Source organism: Phlebotomus papatasi, chromosome 1 (genome assembly GCF_024763615.1).
Source record: "Phlebotomus papatasi isolate M1 chromosome 1, Ppap_2.1, whole genome shotgun sequence".
In the NCBI taxonomy this organism is placed as follows: domain Eukaryota; kingdom Metazoa; phylum Arthropoda; class Insecta; order Diptera; family Psychodidae; genus Phlebotomus; species Phlebotomus papatasi.
Window position 1 is genome coordinate 99,753,149 of NC_077222.1, and position 20,275 is coordinate 99,773,423.

A 20,275-nucleotide genomic window follows, 5' to 3' on the forward strand; every position below is an offset into this window, starting at 1 on the left:
TACTTAACTTTAAACCTTTAAAGAGATAGTCCGGTAATCGTCGGGTGAGAGAAAATTCAAACCATTCAAACTAGAATAAAAATTCTTTTTTTCTGAGCCGAATCTTCTCCCATCCGACGATTACCGGACTATCTTTTTAAATTAAACTCAACGTCGATTTTCTCTATTTTTGTTGACTTGAATAACGTTTGGCGAATAACAAATTATTTACAAAAAGAGCTAACGCGACTACCTGTAAGAACTAATAGCATATTTATATTTTTTTCTATTCAATATGCTAAGTAAGCTCCACCTACGATTTGGACATACACTGCTAAAAATAAAATGATCAAATTGACCCTTTCCAGAAAAAATGGATCATATTTGACCCTTTGAAAGGTTTACTTGTATCTTTCGAATTTTTGTATGCACATTTATCACGATAGATTATGTTTCTTCGTAAACTAATTATTCATATCACATTTCCCTTATCTGAGCGAACCAAAGATGACTTTCTCATTGTTTTTATTCGTATATTCCGGAGATAAATAGGTGTCAAATCAGTGACCCTTTCAAAGGATCCTCGGTGACCCTTTCATTTTTACCAGTGTAATATGAATATTCGAAACTCTTAAATTTCCCATATATTCAAAAAATAGGCCACACCCTCCAAAAAAATATCTGGTTGTATCGTAATATGTTGTAAATATTTTTCTAGAAGTTTAGTTATTTTTTTTATTTGTTTGTCAAATTTTAATTAATGTCAAGTTAATAATTTAAATTAGTTTCTGTTTGGTATTGATTATCTGAAAATGTACTTTACATTTCCCATATAATAGTTCAATATTTAAAAAATTATGGTTGTCTGAAACTGCCCCACCTTCCCAATCTACTCACAATTTGTGAAGAAAAAGAGAATACATTATTATCTTCTGTTATTCTCTTGATCACCTTCATTATATTTTTTTTTAATTCTCAAAAATTCTATAGAAATTTTGCTTTAAATTCAAGAAAGTTCGAAAAAGGGCGTGGCCTATTTATTTATAAATAAAACCCTCTGATAGAATTGCTGCTAAGAAATTTCTTTAAAACAAATCTACCTCAAATACCTAAAGAATCCTAAGAATAAATCTTACTGGCTAGGATTCGTTGTTTTTACCCAGGACCCTATTCTTTGTCTTTCCAGAGCTAAACCTCGAATGTCTGCTGTGGCAGGTCGGCGAACTTACACAGAGGACGAATTACAAAATGCTTTACAGGATATCTTAAGTGGTAAGTTGGGAACACGGAGGGCTGCGGTCCTCTATGGCATTCCGAGGTCAACACTTCGGAACAAAGTATACAAGTTGGCAATGGAACAAAAAAGAGAGGCTAATATACATCCACTGGTAGCTCCAGTGCTAGATTTGGAAGATGAGGACAAGGACTTGTCGGGAGGTGAGGATGAGAAGGAGGTGGAAAAGGCATTGAGTTCTCTGCCATCGACTCAGGAGGAGTTGCTACGTCTGTCATCGACGCAATCCTTGGCAGCGGCCACAATGCAGAAATACGGCAAACTGTACGATAGTGCATCGAGTTCCAAGAATACGGACATGCCGAGTGAGATCAATAAAACACCTCAGACACCAACAACGCCTCAAATGGGTCTACCAACGGCACCATGGCTGGATCCACATGTTCTGCTGCAGAGTTTGCTTCTATCGGGAGGACTTGGTGCCCTGCCTGGTCTTCTGCAGATGAAGTCAGAAGATGGGCCAAATGCTGGGGTTTTGCCAGAACTCTTGCGGGCCTTGGTGCTGCAGCAACAGGAGCTGCTGATGAAGAAGCAAATGGAGAGCTCAAGTCAAGCCACCAGTGATCATTTGAACAATGGTAAACCACCAGTTCCCGATCCGCGACTCCTAATGCAGAACCTACCCCTATCGCAAGCCCATCAACCTACAAGTCCTTACTTAAATCGCACTGGAAAGACCGAAACACCCGAATCGGCCCTCCCAAGTGCAGCCAGTGCAAATGATAATGTAGATGACTCTGCTGTGATATTGAAAATTCCGTCCTTCAAACCTGTAGCCGGCTCCTCTACGCCAATCACCAGCATAGGCAAGAATGGAGATAGCACGCCTCAGTCTCAGACAGCTGCCACCACACCAATCCACTCAAGGAGCCCACAGCAGAGCCATCTCGGGATATCGCCACCACTGATGCGCCAGAGTAGTGAGTCCCAGTCACCGCCAATGGCCACCAAGGGTACCCTGTCCCTACGTGACGTCATTGCGCAGAGCATCAGTAAAAACTTCCAGCAGCACATGTCACATGAACAACAGGGCCCACCATCCATGCTCAAACAGACTGACCATGGGGATATGGGACCGTCACCGGATCAGTACAAGAGGCCCAGTATTTCGGTGATTAAGAGTTTGGGCGGGGATATGAGTCGTTTTGGAGGTGGGGCCAGTCTCATGGCAAATAGTGCGGCAGCACAATCAGCTACGGGCACTGGTGGTAAGGGTACCCGACCCAAGAGGGGCAAGTATCGCAACTACGATCGCGATAGCTTGGTTGAGGCTGTGAAGGCGGTTCAACGGGGCGAGATGTCCGTTCATCGGGCTGGTAGCTACTATGGCGTGCCACATTCCACCCTTGAGTACAAAGTCAAGGAGCGACACCTTATGCGTCCACGGAAGCGCGAACCTAAGCCACAGCCTCTGGATGAACGTGGTTTGAGCGGTGGTTCGGTGTCAAATACAAAGTCTTCAGACATTCCAAGTGCAAATATGCGTGGGGGTGTCGATAAGAGTAAAGTCCTTCCAACAACAAAGCCACCCCTGAAGACACCACCATTCACCGGATCACCGAATGGACTTAAAATGCCATTTATGGATCCAGCAATGGCTGCCCAATTTCAATATACCTCACACCTCTTCTGGCCACATCCAACTAACTTTAGTGGTCTGCCGATGGACTTCACACGGACTCCTGGTCCCTCATCATTCCCACCGAATGCAGCTGACAATTTTTATGCATCACACATTATACAAAGAATTCAGGAGCAATCTGTCCGACACCAAAATGTTAGCGGATCTGTTACGGCCAGTAGTTCTTCGACACCCAGTATCAGCTCCAAGAATATCCTCACCACTGCAGCTGCGGCCAGTGGACCCAAGACGGCACGTGAATTAACGGAGAGTTTGTATGATGGTGCCAATGGGTCCTTTTTGGATGGTATCATACGTCATAGTCTGGACCGGAAACACAGTGAGATGCCCCATGGAGCCCTGTTAGATCATCTAGTGAAAAATAGTTTACCAAGTACATCTATGAGTGATGAAGGTGGTGGTATTTCGGTGAAACGAAGTGCAAGTCCTGCCTCATTTGCCCATGAAGTTAAGAAGGAGCGAAAGAGTCCTCTGTCACTTGTGAGTGGTGCTGGTAGTTCAATTCAGGATAAAGAGCATTCCCCCCTTTTTACTGATATGTCGAAAGAATCTGTTGATAATCTACTGAAATTGCGGGAAGGACTCTCACTTCGGCGAAGTTCCACCGAAGATCACAATGGTAGTACGACGTCAACGGACGAAAAACTCAAAATATTGTCGTCTGAGAATGAGGATAGTTCGTAGAATTGGTCTTTGGATCGATACCCTTGCATACAGCGTATTTAAAAAAAACAATGGCAACATCTTACATTCTTCGGTGTGACTCAAGATTTATTAAAAAAAAAAAAAAGAAAAATTCACAATAAGCTAAATAAAATAGTGAAGGAAAAGAAACAGAAAACAAGAAATTAATAGTAAGAACATTATTCACATATATAGGTATATATTTTCGTATACGTTAGCTGATAAGACGTACAAGTGTTGACTTAAGAGGAATATTTTATATTTATAGTAACATATATTTTCTTTCGTTCTGACAATCGACACATAGGCCCCTTCTGAAGAATAAAAGAAAAATAAAACAAAAAAATACAAAAAATAACAAATAAAACCCATAAAATCAAAGATCTTTTAATAGAGAGTGAAAACAAAAGTAACAAGAGGAATAAACAAAAAGTGAAACCATCAGTAACAAAAAAATAAAAACAATAAATTGAAAAAAAATAAACCGACAAATAACCTTACAAGAAACAGCGTTGAATCAAACATAATCACAAAAAAAGAGGAGGGTGGATTTTTGCCAATCTCATGACAACATTTATGTCTTTACAACTCTTCAACACTCCATAGCCCAACAACGGATAACAAAACAAAAAATCATTAAGAATCTTCGAAACATCTCCCAATGATTGAGTGTAAAACAAATTTATGCGAAGGATCTTTTTTTTGTAATTTTATTTTCAGGAAATGTGCAACTTGATTTTTTCCTATCAACTCTTTTTTTTTGTAAATCCTGATCATGAGATCGTTTTTTTTTATTATTATACATTATATGTGTAATTATGTGATTTTTATAAATAATTAATTAGATTGTCTAGTATTTTTGCAACATTTGGCCATGTAATCTGTTGACTTGATATGCGATTTACAAGACACTCGCATGATTTTATCGTTACGAACTTTTAGGGCAAGTAACAAGTCTTTTTTTTTATCAATTAAATCTTTAAACTTTTTTTTACGGAATATCCTTGAGAAATAAAGAAAAAAAACCTGAACGTCTGGATAACACAAAATTTAAAAATATTTGAAAAACAAGTAACGTAAAGTAAATATTAACTAAAAATAAATAAAAATAAAAATTTGGTGTTCAAAATTTATCAAAAAAAAAACAAGAAATAAAAGTATATTACATATTAACGTAATCAATGCATTCCAATATACACATTTATATGTTTGACGTTTACTATATTTATGCAAAAAAAATACACATTTGATGTTGAAAACATATTTAGCAAACAAAAAAAAGTCAAGAAAAGTGAAGAAAAACTGATTGTAAGAATAATCTCTAAAAAAAATATAAATGTTCGCATAAAAGTCATGGAATATTTAGCAAAAAAAAATGATCACTAAAAAAATTGTCAAGGAAAATCGCATTTACTATTTTAAACACTAAATTAAAATTATCAAAAAAAAAGACAACTTACACTTTACTATCCATACATTTAAATATATGTGTGTGTCTTCACGTCGCGTATACCTCAAAAATATTTTTATTAAATATTTAGTGTAAAAAATCAAAATCTTAAAATTATATGTATACATAAACAATTTTATTAAAAGAAAAAAAACAACCAACAAATAAAATTATTCATTTATCACTACTGGTAATATACATTTTGAACACAAGAAAAAAAAATTATAAATTTTGCTATATTCGTGTTGAATGTAAAATGCAGAAAAAAAAATTACTCTTCTACCTTTATCTAATTGCATAAACTTATCACAATTTTACATTCAAAATGAAGAAAAAAAATTTCCCCCCAATTTTTAAAAACAAAAAATAAAATAAATAAAAATCAACACATTCAATGGATGATATTTTGAAAAAATAAAAAATAAAAAAAAGATGGAGTGTCAAAAAAAATCTTGGAAATAGATTAGCGAAAAGAAAATTTATAAAAATATTATACACTATCTGTGATTTTTAATCCAAAATTTTGATGTATATTTTCTCAAAAAAAAAGAAGAAAAAAATGAAGATGAATTAAATGATAAAGAGATAAGCAAAAGAAATGGGCAAAACTGTTTGGGCGCGCGCAGACGTTTGAAATTTAAAAAATATTTAAAAAAAAAATGTCTGATGAATTTAAAAGACTTCAAAATCTTATCTATTATCACAAATTTCTTTCATATTTTTTATGTTTAGAAACATACCGATATATTTTTGAAAATATTTTTGCTATATAGTATTTCTATCAGACACAAAAAGGAAGTTTTTCTATATTCTTTCTAAAAAAAAAACCAACAAACAAAAAGTAAAATTTCAAAACAGATGCATAGAGAGGAAAAAAAATGATCAAAACAGTTTTTTCTAAAGTTTTCTTATATATATTTAAAAAAAAAGAGAAAGATAATATGAGAAATGAAACTTGAGGAATGAAAGAAAACAAAAAAACAAAATTTTATGTATTGAAAACAAGTATAACAATAAAATTTTTTAGTTTAAAAACAAAGAAAAAAAAAGAAAATTAAAGTGCAATTAGAACGATTTAACGCTAACATATTCGTTAAAAGAAAAAAAATATTTAAAAAATGAAAAATGAAAAAATAGGGAAGACATAATTATTCTATTTACATTATTAAATAGGTAAAAGAAAAAAAAGATGAAAAAAAATATTAGCAGTTGTAAGTTAGAAAAATATACTTTAAAAAAGAAGTGAAAGATTTTTTAAAGGAAATCAAAACCCAAGAAACAACAAACAAAAAAAAGAAAGAAACAAAATCACCTTTGGGGTATGTGTTTTATATTCGGAGAGAAATAAGATTGACTACCTAAAAAACATGAAGAAAATAAAATTCACAAAAAATGAAACAAATTTTATCAAACTTTATAGGTCCAGTTGATATAATTAGTGCAATTGAGTTCTTTTTATAGAGAAAGAGTTTTTTTTTTAAAGAAATTGAATTTATATTTATTTTTTTTCTATATTACGTTTGTTTTATCAATTATTTTTTTCCAGAACATGTTTTCTGCAAATTGATTTTTAATTTGTTCTCTTCCAACTATGCAAAGAGTTTTTTTCTCCGTTTTACTTATATTTACTTCTTTCTGTAATTGCGCTTGTTTTTTGGATACCCTGGCACTAAAGTTTTTAGACATATCAGATTAACTGTGACACAAAATGCTAAAGAAAAGGTCAAAAAGATTTTCCGTTACGATTATCTTTCATTTTACTTTTGCTGTTACTGCTTTTTTGAATTTTTTTCAAAAAAATTGGTTTAAGAACTAATAATTTGGTTTTTAAGCACAGTTCGTTAAACGTAAAAACTGTTCTTGTTTTGTTTTCGGATGAAACGAAATAAAGATGGTCATGAAATTACCCCAAGAACTTAGAACTACATTTTTTTATTCGGAAAAAATTGCTAATATTGCTGGAAATGGGATTAAAAAAAAATAAAAAAAACAGAGTTACAGATGAGAAAATAGAAACACATACAAGTTTTCAAGATCAAATGAAGAAGCTGCAAACTACATAACCACAACCCTCCCTCAGATATTCTACGCCGACAGTCGATTGTTAAACCGAAACCAAACATAAAATATTTAAACAGACAAAAAATACACTGAAATAGAACCGGTAAGAAAATTGGTTTTTATGCCAATTTTCTTAAATAATACACCATACACACAAACTTTTTTGTTTTACAGTAAATAACCCTTAATAGTAATATTCTTAAATTATAGAACCACACAACAACACACAACTTTTTCCGTTTCTCCATATTGATATTGAGATTTGCTATGAAACATAATCACAAACACAATCATACATACATAACTTATTTAATCTATATAGAACACAACACATGAGTAAAAAAAAAGAAAAATCACACAGAAAATAGCAAAATAAAATGAAAGTTTTCAATTTTTAGCTGGTGAATAAATAGGTAATTAATTTAAAGGACAACCAAAACACGCGTTCATTTTCTTTTCATAAAAATGCATTTCACAACAAAGAAAAAAAAAGAATGATATAAAATTAAAAAAAAAAAAGCAGACGGTAAACCCAGTGAGAACAGTATGAAAAGATTTTTTAAATTCCACAGAACGACATTTAGAAAAAAAGAGTAATGTATGTAGGATAACTATTAAATCAATAAAATAAAAGAGAAAAAAAATAATACAAAAAAGTACAATTAATCATACTACAATAATTACGTTAAAGGAAAGATTTAAAAAAAAAGAGAGTGAAAAAAGCAGAACATGTATTAACAGAATATCATTAAATGATATATTTCAATTTTACAATAGCCCGTAAAATTTATTAATTATTGATAGAGAAATTAAAGAGAAACAACAAGAAAAAAACTTACATAAACAGCAACAAAAAAAAACCAGGATAACTAAATAATGCAGTAGCAATTGAATAGTTTTTTTTATATTAAATTTCGAAGTGAAAAGAATTGCAGAAAGAACAGCCTCATGCCATGGGTAGAGAATGTTGTGGCAAATGTCGTTCCAACAATTCGTTATCATTTCAAATTTGCAGTATATTGAATAAACCCCACCCCCCCAAAACCCCGATTTAATTTTAAACCCCCATCACTTTCTTTTTTTTATATATTTAAAAATAAGCATTTCAGATAAACAAGAAATTCCCATATGACCTTTAAAAATCTCAAACCACGTACTTGACATATCGATGAAATATTCCAGAAGAAAAGCTTCGCTAAAGACAAAACAAATCATTAAGGCTACAATAGGCAGAATTTAACTTGATTAATAGCTTTTTCATTAAATTCTACACATTTTGCAGTGTGTTTTTTATTGCAAAAATAACGTACATTTATTCTTGTGCCAGAACACCGTTAGAATAGGGATTCAAAAGTAGATAGAAACCCCCCCCACACGGCCACTTAAAACGTTTCCCCCAAAGGGCGAATACAGAAAAAAAAGACCTATTCGCCATACGTCAAACTTCTGTGTAAATTGGCAAGAAAAAAAAGGTGTATAAGCTTAGAAACAAAACATGTACCAAAAGTATACTAAATGTCTGGATAACAATTTTAGGTAAATGCGCAAATGACCTCTACTTTTTCGCTATAAAATACATGTTATTAACAAATTGATCGCCATCTACTTTAAAAAAAAGCCTATTCACTGACAGATCTCTCCATCAAAAAATGGATATTAGGATTTTATCCATCTTAATATAACGGTTTCAGGCATAAAACTATTAAGATCGATCGTCCTTTTACACAGACGGAAATTTTGAAAGAAAAAAAAGGTGAAACACTTTAATTTGAAAAATAGTGGTTATATCTTAAGGACTATAAGAGAAAATTGTGAAATATGACGTACTGTTTTGATTTCCATAGATATTGTTTCTAAAAAAAAAAGACGTGAATTTAGGATTAAAAATTTGTCAATGACAGTGATCACATGGCAGTTGAAATTAAAGTGAAAATTTTTAAATAATCAAAAAAAAAGAAATTTGTTGTGATACTGGGCATGGGTTTTCGATCAAATCAAATTCTAGAAAATAATGGCGCTTGCACATATTTTCGATTTAGTGAATTTCATTGAATTTGTTGTTCGTCTTGTTTTATCGGATAAATTCTAAAGTAAAATATTCTAATGCAGTTGCATAGAGTGGAGCTTGAAAACATTCCAATTTCTCAAAATTCTACACTGAAAAAACAATTACCACGATTATTGAGTGCAATGGTAGCATTACGATTATCGTAGTAATACTTCCAGTGATTATCATAACAAAGGCCTTATTTTCCAACTGAAAGTTGCACATTGCAATGATTGTCACTTGAAATAAAAAATAAAAACTAGTTCAGATTAAACAATTATCATTGTAATATTTAACGATAATCGTTGTAAAATTCAACTTTAAGCTGAATATTGAACTTTTTGTTACGATAATCGTTGTTATTATTACTACAACGATCGTATTACTCCCAATATAAAAATACAATCTTTGTAATTGAACCAGAGAGCTGAAATTCTAATTGATAATCGTTGTAAAAATCAACTTTAGCTGGACAAATTAAGTCTTCTTACGATAAACGTTGGTTATATTCCTATTCTAATCATAATACTACAAAAAAGAATCATAATACCAAAGAGTTGGAATGTCAAAAGATAATCGTTGCAAAATTCAACTTCCTGTTGAAAACTGAACTTTTTACAAAGATAATGATTGGAAATATTACTATAATAATCGTGTTACTCCCATCAAACAGGATTCGAACGGTTGGTATGTCAAACGATAATCGTTATAAAATTTAACTTTCATGTAAAAAAATAATATTTTTCTTTCATAAAAAATCTTCGAAATATTTCTAGAATAATCGTGTAATTCCCATTAAACATGATTATCATTCTAATTCGACGCAAAAGTTGAAACGTCAAACGATAACCGTTGGTAATATTACTATAATAGGTAATCGTTTTATTCCTAATAAACAGGATTATCATGGTAATTCAACCAAACAGTTGGAATTTCAAAAGATAATCGTTGTAAATTCAACTTTTAGCTGAATATTGAACATGCTACGATAATCGTTGGTTGGTAATATTACTATAATAATCGTGATACTCACATAAAGCACGTTTATTGTAGTAATACGATCAAACAACTGGATCGCCAAATGATAATCGTTGTAAAATTCAATTTTTTGACTATTGATTTTTTAACTACGATTATCGTTAGTAATTTGACAAAACAGCTGGAATGTCATAAGATAATCGTTGTAAATTCAACATTCAAAGCTGAATATTGAACTTTTTGCTACGAAAATAATTGGTAATATTCCTGTAATAATCGTTTTACTCCCATTAAACAGGATTATCGTAGTAACACAACCAAAGCGTTGAAATGTTATACGATAATCGTTGTAAAATTTAATTCTCGTTTAAAAAATTTAATTCTCCTTTAATAGTCATTATAAATATTTCTATAATAATCGCAATACTCACATAAAACACGATTATCATGATAATTCAACCAAATAGTTGGAATGACAAAAGATAATCTTTGTGAAATTCAATTTTCTGCCTAAGAAATAAAATTCTTATCTTTAATAAACTTTGGAAATATTTTTAGAATAATTGTGTTACTCCGAATAAACAGGATTGTCATGGTAATTGAACCAAAGTGCTGATATGTCAATCGATAATCATTGTAAAATTCAACTTTTGCCTGAAAATCAAATTTTTCCATAATGATCCCTGAAAATATTCCTCAAATAATCGTGATACTCTCAGAAAGCACGATTATCGTGGTAATTCAACCAAACAGTGGGTATGTCAAACGATAATCGTTGGAAAATTCAACTTTACCTTGAAAAATCGAATTTTTCTTATGATAATCCTTGAAAATATTTCTTCAGTAATCATGACACTTTTATAAACAAAATTATCGTTCTAATTCAACTGTAATGTTGAAACATTAAACAATATTCTTTGTAAAATTTAACTTTTGCCAGAAAAATGAACTTTCCTGTGATAATCTTTGGAGATATTTCTATAGCAATCGTTCTACTACCAATTAATACAAAATCATTGCTAAATGAAACTTTCGGTTGAAAAGTGAACTTTCTGCAACGATAATAGTTGGTAATATTACTATAAGAATTGTTTTACTCTCAGTAAACAGGATCATCGTATGTAGTAATTTAATAAAAACGTTAAAATTCCGAAGGATAATCGTTGTAAAGCTATACTTTGAGCACAAAAATGACCGTTCTGAAACGATAAATTCTAAAACGATAAAGTTTGTTTTGCTCCCTTTTCAGACGATTATTGTAGTAATTTTTTCACAGTCAGTGCTATAGGAGAGACCACGGAAAAGCCAGGCTTAGTATTAGACAGTGCCAGTGGAATGTTATAGCCTGCCTTAGAAAAAATATTGAGGAAATCACTACTTATTCGAAGTAAACACATCCCTTGCTATTCATTGAAATATTTATCAGCTTGGTACAAACATTTTCTTTACAAATTATATGCAAAGAAAAATTTCATTTGCTGGCTAATTCTGCCCCGGTCTCCCCTACTACTACGATTATCATTGCGAATGTGTAATTATCAATTTTTGGAATGCAACTGGTTTTTGGTATGTAACCAATGGAAATGATGGGATTACAATATTCTTTTTGAATAATCATTCAATTACATGTCGATAATGCTTTCGAAATTGATATCGAAATGTCGAATATGAATTCGAATCTGCAAAAAAAATCATTGATCATTCCAAGTAAACCAAGTAACGAATTTAACAAAGTTTAAAATTGAATTCAGTAAATCAAAGAGGTGTGCACACAGCATATTCTATTTTCTAATGTTCGAATTTCTATTAAACGAAAACCTATGTCTATATTTTCGAAAAATTAACCAATTGGCGTGATGTTTCGGTTCAAAATTGTGATATTTCGGTGAATTCCGTATTTGTGATATTTTTTTCGGAAAAGAGAAACTTTTTAAAAATTTTGATCTTGCATGAAATTTTAGGCATACTTTCAGTGAAAGGCTATATGTGACCACCGTCATTAAAATCTAAGGCTTTTTGGGTGACATAAAAAAACTTGTAGAAATATAAAATCTGTCCGAAATGTATTTCTATTTTTATAAATAAATGTATGTCTCTATGTGATACATGTAATATCTTATGTATTGAGAAATTTAATGGAAAAAAAAGCGTTTAAATTTCAATTTACATAGACGTATATTAAACAAAAAAAAAAATAAAGAAACACTTGATAAAATGTGTCTAATTTAGTCGATATCAGAGTAAAGAAAGTGACAACATACTTCATATACAAGTTAAATTCTATCCAAGATTGAACGTATCAAAATTTTGAGAAAAAAAAACCCGTGGTCCAAAATCTCTATTATTGCAGATGAAAAAAGAATATTTATATATATACATACCATTTCCTTTTCCATCAAAATAATTTTTTTGCGATTGTATTCATTCCATTTTTTTCTCTATTTTTTGAAATGGCTTTCTTTTTGGGTAAGTTAAGAAAATGTTTCAAATGAATTCCTTTTAGTATAGAAGAAATGTTTAAATCTTTTTTTTTATTTTTGGTGAAAATCAAAGAATATACATTGTATATGTACGCCACTGAACCTATGATATTTAATTTTTGGACTTTTTGTATAGCTAAAAGAAAAGATAAGAAAACAAAACATATATTTGCATTCTTTATTGTTGGCATTGAACAAAGGAATATTGAAAGGTATAATGATATGATACATGATTGTATATTGATACAAAAGAAAGAAGAAAAAACAAGTAAAAAAATATATAAGTTTTTAGTAAAGATACTACCTGTAGAATAAAATAATTTAATGATAAAGAAAAAAATACCTAGACGGTTAAGCTAAAAAATATTGCGCTGATGTATAAAAGATGAGAAAAATGGAAGGAATCACTTTCTTTAAGGAAAAAAACATATTTTTTAAAAATTATGTAAATAGAAAATATTGATAGATAATTAAAAATTATACTTTTATTGTCTTTTATTGCTTAAAAACTTTTTTTATATTAAGTAGAAAAAGAGGATTTAGTGAAAAAAAATGATAAAGAGAAAGAGAAATATTAAAGAAATTTTTTAGGTCGATAGGAAAAAGATTTAAAAAAAAAAGAGAAAGGCATTACAGTGTAATTGGCTCTATTGAGTTTTTATATATTATACATATACATGCAATCATAATATGTACATGATGTATGTATTTTATTATTACAAAAACAAGAAAGATGAAAGAAAACAATGTTATGGATATTTATACAGGTGACAAATTTTTATAAAATAAGATGAAAAAGCGATGGATACAGAAAGAGAAAAGACATTTTTTTTTAAAGAGTGAGATATCAGTTAATAAAAGAACATTTTACTTTATGTTGTGTTTCCTTTTCGTTTTGAATTTTTCTTTTTTTCTTTCAAATAGAGAAAAAAAGAGAAAAAGATAATAAAGAAAAATTGAAAAATTACAGTGCGTTTATTGAATGCGAAATATTTCATTGTATTTTTTACATTTTTTACATTGTAAGACATCAACTGTATGTATAATTGTTGTTCTTTTTTTAAGTTTTTCAATCTTTATAACAATTTTTTATTACATTTTTTCACACACATACAAAATTTTTCTAACCGATTGCATATTAATTAACACAATAGCCGATAAAACCAGATTCAAAAAATCCACATGAAGGAAATTTCTTGTTTTGTTCTTTTGCTAAAAGAATTCCTACAAGAATTTCACCATAAAATATAGTAAAAAAAAGACGGTGTATCGATTAGCAATAAAACAAAAGTTTTTCTTCACCGTGGATTTCCATAATAAAATTTTAAAATAGTAACTCTTAATATTCAGAGCAATAAAAGTCCAAGTGATATTGATGGAATTTTTCGTGGCACTTTGGCAAGTAAAAAAAGGAAAAAAAGCAAAAAATTCCTCCACAGCAATGCACAAAAAGATATCAATCACTTTGGATATTTTATTGCAATCCATAGTAACTACACATCTACACTCAGAATAATTATTAAATGTTGCAGAACACTCTTATAAATAAAATTACAATAGCAGGTTAAATGAACTTTTCAAAACCAATTTTTCCAGTTTTTAAAATCACCCCCACAAACAACCTCCTTCAGACAGGAATTTCTCATAAATATTTTCATTTTATGTTTTTTTTCTCATAACACATGTTAAAAGTAAATTTAAAAAACAACCAAACCAAACAATAATTCTTAAAAATGAAATAGCATGGAATAAGTAAATTATAATTACAGTAAATGGTATAACAGCTGATGAAATAAAAACGATACTATCAAAGCAAATCACTCATACTGGTTTTTAATTTTAAAATAAAAAAAAAACAAAACAACTCCTAGGACCCACACATAACACACAATAATTGCAAAAGATTTTAAGGATTTTTATTGTAATTTTGCATTGAAATTTTCACGCCAACTGATTGTTTTACTAATATTTAAGGACAAAGAAAAATACAAGAAATAGTTAGTACACAGAAAATTAAAAAAAAAAAGGTAACCAGAAAGCAAAGTACATCATTCAACAATAGTTTTATAACAATACAAACCCACCAAACTAATCAACAGCAAACAATATGAAAAATTTCCAAAATCTAAATGATTGAGGGGTTATTCTAAGCCTGGCTGAAGTGTTGAATTAAATAAAAAATAATTTCTACACTGCTTCCGGGACATCAATAGGGATTAACCTCAAGGCCTTTTTGATCTAGCAAAGTGGAAGTTTGCAAAAATCAAAGAGATTTAAGGTTTATTCTTAGACTAGCTGATGTGTTAAATTAACCCTTTTGTAAATTTTCAATACATTCCCAAACTAATTCAGAAAGAATTACTCCTAAACATTTTTTAAGCCAGCAAAGAATTAAATTGCGAAATCCAAATGTTAAAGGGATTATTCTAAGCCTAGCTGACGTGTTAAATTAGCCCTATGAATTTTCAACACATTCCGGAACTAATTCAGAAAGAATTACTCCTGAACATTTTTTAAGTCAGCAAAGAATTAAATTGCGAAATCTAAATGTTACAGGGGTTATTCCAAGCCTAGCTGACGTGTTAAATAAACCTCTTCTTAAATTTTCAAGACATTCCGGAACTAATTCAGGAGGAATTACTCTCAAGCATTTTTCACTTAGCAGAGAATTGAATTGTAAAATCTAATGTTAAAGGGGTTATTCCAAACCTAGCTGACATGTTAAATAAACCTTATTAATTTTCAACGCATTCCGAAACTAATTCAGGAAGAATTACTCCTGAACATTTTTTAAGACAGCAAAGAACTAAATTGCGAAATCTAATGTAAGAGGGGTTATTACAAGCCTAGCTGACATGTTAAATAAACCTTTTCTTAAATTTTCAAAACATTCCGGAATTAATTCAGGAGGAAGTACTCTCAAGCATTTTTCACTTAGCAAAGAATTGAATTGTGAAATATTATATAATGTTAGAAGGGTTATTCCAAGCCTAGCTGATGTTTTAAATTAGCCCTATGAATTTTCAACACATTCCGGAACTAATTCAGAAGGAATTACCGGAATTACTCTCAAGCAGTTTTTGACCTATAAAAAAATTGAACTCCGAAATCAAAATATTACAGGGGTTTTCCAATCTAAGCAGACGTGTTAAATTAACCCTTTCTTGAATTTTCAAGACAGTGCGAAACTATTTCAGAAGTTACTCTCAAACACTTTTTACTTAGCAAACAATTCAATCGCCAAGATCAAAATGATTCAGGAGCTATTCTAAGCCCAGCTGAGGCGTTAAGTTCCCCTACGTAAATTTTCAATATTTTTTCCGGGAATAATTCGGGTAAAATTGCTCTCAAACACTGTTTCTTAGAAAATCAATGAATTGTGACTCCGGGAGTTCAGGAATGAAATGGGGCGCTTTACAACACAAACTTTCAACCCATTCCGGAAATAATTTAAGCAAAACTACTCCAGAGCACTTTGTGTCACAGCAAACAATTCAATCGCCAAGATTACAATAATTGAGGGCTTATTCAAGCCTGGCTGACGTATTATATAAACCCTTTTCTAAATTATCAATACATTCAGAAACTAGTTCAGCAAGAATTGCTCTCAAATACTTTTTCATGTAAAATAATTACATAGTGGAGTCAAAATGATTCAGGGGTTATTCCAAGCCCATCTGAAGTGTTAAATGACCCTCTATATAAATTTTCAACACATTCCGGAATTAATTCAAGAGAAACTAAGCACTTTGTTGTGGCTCAACAAACAATTGAATCCGTAAGAGAACAATGATTGAGTCCTTATTCTAGCCCTGGCTGACGTATTAAGACATTCCGGAACTAATCGGAGCACTTTTGACTTAGCTAACAATTCAATCGCCAACATCAAAATGATTCAGGGGTTATTCTAAGCCTAGCTGAGATGTTAAGTTTCCCTACAAACATTTTCAACACGGTTTACGGAAATTAACTTAAGAGGAATTACACTTAATCACTTTTTGACTTAGAAAACAGTTAAACAGCGATAATCAAAATGATTGAGGGGTAATGCCAAACCCTGCTGAAGTGTTAATTTAACTAATCAGTCTAATCATTCCGATAGGATCACTCTCAAGCATTTTTTGACTTTGGAAATAACATAAAGAGGTCGTAATTTTCAAAACAGATAATTCCAAAACAGAAAAAACAACAACATTCAGAATACTCAAATAACAATCTAATCACATAATGCAATTGTTAGGAAATCAATCCATTGAAACTTTTCAATCAAGGAGGGTGATTTTGAATAAGTGAAAAAAAACGACATTTCTCCATTTACTTTTGCAGAACAGTTCAAGTGCAAGAAAAATTAAGTTAATCAAAAAATGGGAAGAAAACAAAAGGATTTTTATTTAATTAAGAAACTGGAAGATATTTTAAAGACAAATTCAAAATTTTTGATTAATTTTTCAATGAAAGAAACAGAAAGATACACTTAAAATCTTCTAGAAAAAAAGTAACACAATTTATTATACCTATAGTTGGGACCAAAAGACATGATAAAAAGATACATCTTTCGGTATATTGTCTAATTTTAAAATTTAAATATTGTCGACATTTTGATTTATCAAAAAAACGGACAAATTTCGGGGAAATTTTTACAACAAAAAAAGTTTAAAAAAAATCAAACACGATGTCTAAAAAATAAAACATTTTCCATTTGAAAATCAGGGCCATTCCATAAATTCAAGACTTGTTTTCCTATGATTTTATTATAAAGAAAAAAGACATTATTTTGTTATAAATTTTGAGTGATTTTTTTATCACCGGAAAAAAATCTGCGTAAATATCATTATAAATAGTGTATACATAAAAAAAATATCTATATGGTGACTATATTTGCCTTTAAGTGTCACATATATTTAATATTTAAAGAAAAATCGTGGATTGTTATTAGATATATTGTAAGGAAAAAAAATTATTAAAAAAAATTTAACATATTTAAATATACATATTTAGGAACCAACATTTAAAAGAAAAATGAAATTGACGTGATTTTTTCACACATACGTGTTAGAAAAAAAAGGTATAAAAAAAACATTGCATTATGGACGGTAAATATAAAATCTATTAAAAAATAGAGGAATCAAGCGATGAATTGAAAATTTTTGAAAAAAAGTTCGGTACACTGATTTTCATTGTAATATTCTATTAAGAACCTTTCTTGCTTTAAATCGGCCAATCATCTTTACAACTTTACTAGTGAAAAAATATAAGAACTCAATGTCTGTGGTATGCTTCAGAGTAAAATGAAAATTTAAAAAAAAATATAGTAGATACGAATTATGATGTATAACTAAAAAAAATAAATATTTGGCTTTACTTCGTATTATAAATATAATTTCATCCAAAATGTGTTAATATCTCAACTGTGAAGCATAAAAGTTTTTCTTTTTTCAACTAAAAAAAAAATAAAATGACCTGTTCGATGAAAGTAAAGGAAAAATAAAAAACGGTAAAAAGACGTGTAATGAAATTATTGTAAAATTACCCCTATTTTTGTACTCAAAACTTTCACCGAAAAAGAAATATTGAAATGAGAGTAAAAATGGAAAAAAAAGAAATCAAAGTATTTATGTAATTGCTAAAAGAAATTGTAATATATTATATAAATAATTAAATTGTTTGATATGAATGACGTGGCCGATATTTAAATATTGTTTTCTCCTTTTTGTATTTTTCAAAGAAAGAACTGAAAGTGAGAGGATAGAAAAGGAAATAAAAACAACTAAAGAGACACTCAAAGTGAAAACTATGAAAAAAAACATTTGCTTTGTGGGATTGTTATAAACATTTGACGAATGGTTTCTTCCAAAAAAAAAACAGCTAATGTATAAAATCATAGGAAGAAAGTAAAGTAAAGAAAAAAATAGAATAAATATTACATAAAAACATGTAATACAATGTCTTGATATGAGAAAGAAAAAGATAGAAAATAAAATAAAAATATTAAAAAAAACAAATCTTATAAGATAAATAAATTATTAAACATTAAAACAAAAAAAAAACAGAACATATTGTAATATATTTATAATGTGAATTTGGAATAACCAGTATTTATTATACTGTATCAAATAAAAAGAAATTGAAAATATCTTCCGTCTTTTCATCCAAAGTTCTGTTTCTTTTTATTTATTATTTTGAAACAATATGGAGAAATTTCGTTAATTTCCTTCGTTCAGTTATTTGACAGAATTAAGAAGATTTCGTTAAATTTATTCCTCATTTCATTTCATTTTCATAGACTAACACTTTTACAGGTGACATTTAAAAAAACTTGATAAAAATATCTTAATCAAGCATAAAAGGTGAGTAAATTTATATCTTGACGTTCTTTTCCAGAGAGTAAACAGGTCTGCTACTCACGGTTCACTTTGAGTGCCGATTAGTGCGATCCTAGAGGCTTGGAGACTGTTCATGCGACCGAGCGTTCTAAAACGTACGATTTCAAAATAAAAAGACGGTATTCGTGTAAATACCTTCCCTCTAGGGTTGCTAGGTATTATTCATCTGTTAAGTTCTGAAACAATGTATAGAAATTTTGTTAATTTCTTTCGTTCAGTTACTTGTTAAAATACTAAAAGATTCTTTATGTTTCTTGCCATTAAATATTATATTATTTCATTAAGATCTTCAGAGACTAACTTTCTTACTCATTTTAAATCACAAAAATATCTATAGAAAAATTCTGCCGATTTATTTCGTTCAGTTTCTTATCGAGTTACTGAAATATTCGTTAAGTTTCTGCTCGCTAAAAGTATAATTTCATTGAGTATCTTTCAAGAAACAAAATTTTTACAATTATCTTTTTTTTAATCACAGAAATATTAAACATAATTCCGTCTACTCCTCTCGTTCACTTACTTAGTATCGTTTTATTGAGTTTCCAACATACTTACAATTATTTCTTCTTAAATCATAGAAATTTTTAAAATCTTTATTATGAAACTTTATCTTTATTCGCATAATAGAGCCCATAATTCCGTATATTGCATTCATTCAGTAATATGACATAGTATTAAAATTTTCGTTAAGTTTTTTTTTCAAGGTTAAACATTCTTACAATTATACCTTTTAAATCACAAAAATATCAAGTATAGGTCCGTCTATTACTCTCGTTCACATACTTATCAAGATACTGAAATATTCGTTAAGTTTCTCATCACAATGTATCGTTTCATTGAGTGTCTTTCAGAAAGTAACATTCCAGCGATTATCCCTTTTCAAATCACAATAATACCAATTATAATTCTTTTTTTTTTCTTTCGTTCAGTTAGTTGTCAATGTATTGAGATTTTCGTTAGGTGTCTTGTCACGAAATATCGTTTTATTCAGTTTCTTACAAGGAGTAACATTCTTGCAATGATCTCTTTTTAAATCACAGGAGTATCAAACATAATTCCGTCAATACCTTTCATTCAATTACTTCTCAAAATACTGAAATCTTTAAGTTTCTTGCCACTAGATATTATTCGATGAAAATTCTTTAAAAGACTCATATTTTTACAAATATCAATTATGGACATAAGTCATGGAAAAATTAAGAACAAGTCCATTTATTCTTTTCGTTCAATTACTTGTCAAAATACAGCGATATTCGTTAAGTTTTGTGTTACAATAT

General features: G+C 29.9%; 1 protein-coding gene across 4 annotated transcripts in view; it reads left to right on the top strand.

The window, feature by feature from the left end:
• Positions 1-18,748, top strand: part of LOC129810036 (mushroom body large-type Kenyon cell-specific protein 1) — a 143,570-nt gene extending 124,822 nt beyond the window's left edge. For all 4 annotated transcript variants that reach the window (XM_055860266.1, XM_055860267.1, XM_055860268.1 and 1 more), the window contains exon 8: positions 1,166-18,748. In XM_055860266.1, the coding sequence (XP_055716241.1) occupies positions 1,166-3,599 (2,434 nt within the window). In that variant the 3' untranslated portion in view covers positions 3,600-18,748. The remainder of the gene's footprint in view (positions 1-1,165) is intronic.
• The last annotated feature ends 1,527 nt before the right edge of the window (positions 18,749-20,275 follow it).